The sequence below is a fragment of the Clinocottus analis genome, unplaced genomic scaffold (genome assembly GCF_023055335.1).
Source record: "Clinocottus analis isolate CAN_PGR_092001 unplaced genomic scaffold, fCliAna1.0.p SCAF_87, whole genome shotgun sequence".
NCBI lineage: Eukaryota > Metazoa > Chordata > Actinopteri > Perciformes > Cottidae > Clinocottus > Clinocottus analis.
Genome location: NW_027176248.1, coordinates 22,501 through 27,843, shown reverse-complemented (window position 1 = coordinate 27,843; position 5,343 = coordinate 22,501). Strand labels below are relative to the sequence as shown.

The window sequence follows — 5,343 nt, the reverse complement described above, 5'->3', positions numbered from 1 at the left end:
TACCCACCCTCCCTACCTACCAACCCTCCCTCCCTCCCTCCTTACCCACTTACCCACCCTCCCTACCTACCAACCCTCCCTCCCTCCCTCCTTACCCACTTACCCACCCTCCCTACCTACCAACCCTCCCTCCCTCCCTCCTTACCCACTTACCCACCCTCCCTACCTACCAACCCTCCCTCCCTCCCTCCCTCCTTACCCACTTACCCACCCTCCCTACCTACCAACCCTCCCTCCCTCCCTCCTTACCCACTTACCCACCCACCTACCCTCCCTCCCGCCTTACCCACCGACCTACCTACCTCCCCACCCACCCTCCCTCCTTACCTACCCACCTACCTACCCAGCCACCTATCAAACATCAGTAGTGGTCCTCAGGTTCATCAGCTGTTCAGCCATCATCGCTGGACCCCCTCACCTGAGGGAGGCCCTGCTGGGGCGATCAGCCCTGAGCAGTGTGTTACATCATAGCGTATTTGAGGGGTCACTAGGTCAGTCGCGTTGAGCAGGTTTCAAAAGTCGTGTTGAGATCTTAGCGCCTGTATTAGCTGGATAGCTTTTTAAAGTCTTAGTAAATGTGATTTAATGGTGTCCTTTGGGATGCTGGCTCAATGGCCGATATAACTTATTTTGAGAAACCAGTCCAATGTCCAGTACAACACGCACGACCCCAGAAATGTTTTCTGTAGTTATTCCATAAAATCAAAGGCATTATTTTGACAGATACTCACCACAGAGAAGACTTCTGGAATGGAGACCATTAAAAGGAATGAAGTTGGCGACCATCATTCTGGGTGAAGTTCCTCTGACTCACGGTTCAGGAAGAGCAGATGTGCTCATTAGCATTCACAAACCCGTTGTTGCCGTCATTTTATCGGTGGGGAATGAGATTATACTATGTACCTGCAAGTGTAAGTTGTGTGTGTGTGAAAACATTTGTATTTAGGGCACTCTAGCTGGGTGAAAGAAGTGTACTAAAGTCTGTGGTGGGTGTGGCTTCTTAACATACGGACCAGCCTCTGGATCAAATAGTCTGTTCGGGGGCAGAATTGAGAGAGGAGGTGTGGTTTCACCAAGTACCCTGCCACACCTTTTTAGGCAAATCTTTTTTTGTTAGCTAACCACTGGGGGTTTCGTTAGCTAATTGCTAGCATTTTTCTTGCAGTTGTCAGGTCGGTTCCTAAAATGTGTTTTTGATGCTGTGATAATAATGTGGAAGTCTCTCCGAAGCAGCACGGCAGGATGGAACTGCAGTTCAGGATCTTTGTCAGAGAGAGACAAACCATCTTCCAAAAAATATTGACATCTTTATGACATAAAAGTCTTTCTTACCGTAACCTTTTCCAAATTAGCAATGATTTCCCTTGGAAAAACAAACAAGTAACTTTGTGACGGTTGCCATTTTGAAAAATGTAATTACACGCAGATTCTTAAAAACATTGTTACAAAACATTGTTTGAAACATTCCTTTATCATTCCTACATTGGAGAAATGAATCTCTGCATTTGAACCATCCCCAGAGAAGGAGCAGTGTGAAGCACTGGGGCTTCAGGGTCTTATCAAGGACACTTCAACATGAAACTATGGAGAACAGGATGAGCACTACCTGGTGCTTTCAGGACCAACTCTCTCCATGAACATGAGAACTTTACTTCGTACAAAAGTACAAAGAACCATGAACTTGGGATCTGCGAGTCCATGGCTGGAAGTTGCAGAACTTTCCAGATGCAAGAAGCCACACAAAGCAGAAGAGGAAGAAAAAGCCGATGGCCAAAGTAGAGAAGGAACTGGAGGCCCTGTGTTCGTCTGGAAGCATAGAACATCGGTGGTTTCAGAGGCGGACCATCGCGGTCTCTACAGTTCTCAAACTAAAGGCCTGAGCATCAGAGCCTGCACGACGCTGCCAGCAGCAACCTGCGGACTTTGAAGAAGAACTTCAGAAACCTCTTAAGAGAACTGGGTCCTGTTCCACGTACCTGGTTTACTGATGTAACTGGATAACTTCAGGATGAGATGATGAAGATCTGGATTCCACGAAGCCAGTTTAGATCAGTCACCATAGCAACACATTGAAATCCCCTCACCTGGTCTGGAGCAGGTTTAGTGAAGTTCACTGATGTTCACTCACCGGACAACACACAGCTCCACTGATGAAGTGATAGTACTTTATATTAGTTATATATTAATAATAATAATTATTAATACATATATGTACACAATACATACTGTACACAGTACACACTGTACACAATACATACAGTACACTGTACACAATACATACAGTACACAGTACAGTACACAGTACAGTACACAGTACATAGTGTCCATGCAGACTGGATCACAGTACAGTACTCAGTACACAGTACATACTGTACACAATAGATACTGTACACAGTACAGTACACAGTACAGTACATTTAGTGTATTTGTCATTTTAGAAAGAGAACATCATGAATTTGGCGTTTGACTTTTCTCCCTGCTGAAGAGCAGCGGACACACACAGTTATCCTGAGAACTGACGTCTGGTTAGAATGAAGGAGAGCGTTTGTGGGCGGAGCCACCGTCAGGGAAGCACATGACCTGTAGTCCATCATCCCGTTGGCTAAAGCTGGACAACAGGACGTAAGATCGGATTTGTTGAACCTGGTACGTGGAACAGGGCCCTGATCTGACAACTTTATTCAGGAATATGGACGAGGTTCCTCTGACCTTCCAACCGAAAACTCTTCTCGATTCTTAAAGAATGAAATGGAAACTGAAATTAAACAGATTCATGTTGTAGTGGTACAACTTTGGCGGGAATTAAATCAAAATACACTTATACACTTATAAATATCCATAATCAATGAAGTAAAATCATTCTTCAGAAATGACTCCACCACGAGCTTTATGTGTTGAAGAAATCTAATGAAGTAATTCAACTAAAAGCATTTTATATCCCACTGCAAAGTAAATAAAGAAATACAATATGATCTTTATCCTCGCCTGACGTATGAAGTACATTTCAACCACAATGTGGCCATCATATCTCTGCACCATTAGGATGCAGAGATACATAATACATTTTATACAATTTATAAGTGGTTATTTCTTCTATGGTGGATTTCAGACTCAATCTGAACCCAAACATTAACAGCCGGTTCCTTCACGGAGGAGGTAGTTCATGGTGGAGAACATGTCATGTGATTGTGATTCTCTTTTCCCGCGTCGCCATAAAACACTCATTTAGCAGTTTTAGTGAGTGGCGCTAATGCTAGCTACTCATTAAAGGTGATGCAAGTTCAGCTCAAGAGTCTGTAAAGGGGGCGGGGCCTGTGTCACAGGAAGTGCTTCTTTCGTCTGTAGCGTCCGGTCTGCTCGTCGTTAAGGGACTCCATCAGGTGAAGCGGTGGGTCGTGGGTCCGGAGTCCAGACTCTCAGGCGTTGGGTCGGATCTCAGTGTAGTTCTTGATGACTCCGGAGAACCTGATGATGTGAAGTTCGGGATTTTTGGGTTTGAAGTCCTGCCAAAGGTATTCAGGTGAGAGCACCTTAGTGGGCTTGTTGATCCACATGTACCTGGACAGGAGCGGAAGGTCATTAGAGCCCACAACCAGGTTCACCGCAAGACAACTCTAGCCTACCTGCCCAGGTGTCTCTCCCCTAGCCTACCTGTTCAAGTTGTTGATGATTGGCTTATGTAAACTATGAGTTCTTTACATTTCTAAGGTTATTTTTCATTATTCCTTCTCCTTTATTGAATATAGTCATGTTTTATGAGTTAAGATAGTTTCTATAGTGTTGCATTAATTAATACACGTTAACATAGCCATGTTTTATGAGTTAAAATGTTTTCTATATTATTGCATATATACGTTTTGACATATTCCTGTTTCTATAAGGGGAAATGTTTTCTATCACAAGTGCATTGATATGTTTCTGTTTTATATGACAAAGTCCAAATGAAGTCATAAGTAGACATATGATCATGGGAAGATCTGCTGCAGAGAGGTATTGACCTTTGACCCAAGCCAGAGCATGTTGCACCACACCCATTACTCACTAATGAAAGGTCTGACGCCTGTAAGCTTATCATGACTCCATCAAACAGCATCGGCATGTTTCATCTGCCAACTCTGCGCACAAGGCGCCAGTCAGACTGACACCTGTTCAGACTGACACCTGTCCAGACTGACACCTGTTCAGAATCCCTTTCTGCAGCTTCATTACAAACGCGCGATGAGCGAGTGACCAAAGACAGATCAGTAAATCACTGTCGACAGTCACCTCTACTGTAAGACCCCTCCTCACATTTGCCTATAAAAGCAGAGACAGCGGAGCAGTTCTTCAGTTCCTTCTCGGACTCTGTCCCCAGAATAAACCACTCTATTGGAGCAATCAAATGGAGATTTTTTATGTGAGTAAACTGAGTCTCTTAGCGCTGCGGAGAAAACCTCCAAGAACTAAGAGGCCGGGGCAAGGTGTGTTGAGCACCTGAAACATGTCTTACTTTTGGACTGTCTTTCAACTCTTGAGGGGATAACCTCCAAAGAAAGGAAGTTGCAGTAAAAGTATTTATGTCTAAATAACCCTTGTTGAAATAAATCTTGTATATGTACAATTGTATATTATATTAATGGCGACTCCCGTTTAATGGAAGGAGATAAGTTCCAGGTTGTTGAGGCACAGAGATAACTACCGGGTCGGAGCCTTTGACAAGGGAACGCAATCCAGCAGGAGTCCTGCCCCGTTTCCAGATCCAGACAAATGTAAGTGATCTTTTGGGGGTTTTTTTGTGGTGAAACGGTTCATCGTCCTTTCCTATTAGAGGAAACAGTCTGGTGGAGTACGTGGCTCAATAGCAGGTAAGCCGCGAGGGAAACCAGACGAAAGGGCTTTTAAAATCCGTCATTGTCTCTATAAATTGTAATCGAAAGCAAACTGTTCGGGGTTCTAAAACGGGCCCTTCTCACACGGCTGGCGTAAGGAGAAGGAGCTCCCCCTTAGCTTTGACCAGGTCAAGGCCGAGCCCGTTACAAAGTGACTCTCCTCCTGCCTACCTGTCTAGGTGGCTCTCCTCCTGCCTCCTGTTCAAGTGACTCTCCTCCTGCCTACCTGTCTAGGTGGCTCTCCTCCTGCCTCCTGTTCAAGTGACTCTCCTCCTGCCTACCTGTTCAGGTGGCTCTCCTCCTGCCAGGCCGCCTCAATGCCGTCTTGAGTGTCGGCCTCAAAGTTGGAGCGGCAGGTCTTGGCAAGCTGGTGCACCTCCTGCAGGAGGCCCCCGAAAGCCCCCCCGCAGTAGTAGAAGTCCCCCTCCCCAGGAGCCAAGTGGGCGCTGGAGGCCGGCCTCCGCTCGTAGGGGAA

At 45.6% G+C, this 5,343-nt stretch overlaps 1 protein-coding gene across 1 annotated transcript in view; it reads right to left on the bottom strand.

Annotated features, from left to right (window-relative positions):
- Nucleotides 1–3,310: 3,310 nt before the first annotated feature.
- LOC137780723 (globoside alpha-1,3-N-acetylgalactosaminyltransferase 1-like) overlaps nt 3,311–5,343 on the bottom strand; it is a 3,077-nt gene continuing 1,044 nt past the window's right edge. Inside the window, exons 4-5 of the mRNA XM_068568912.1 lie at nt 5,150–5,343; nt 3,311–3,558 (exon numbers count right to left, since the gene is read on the bottom strand). The exon at nt 5,150–5,343 is cut by the window's right edge and continues 26 nt beyond it. Coding sequence (XP_068425013.1) covers nt 3,417–3,558; nt 5,150–5,343 — 336 coding nt within the window. The 3' untranslated portion in view covers nt 3,311–3,416. The remainder of the gene's footprint in view (nt 3,559–5,149) is intronic.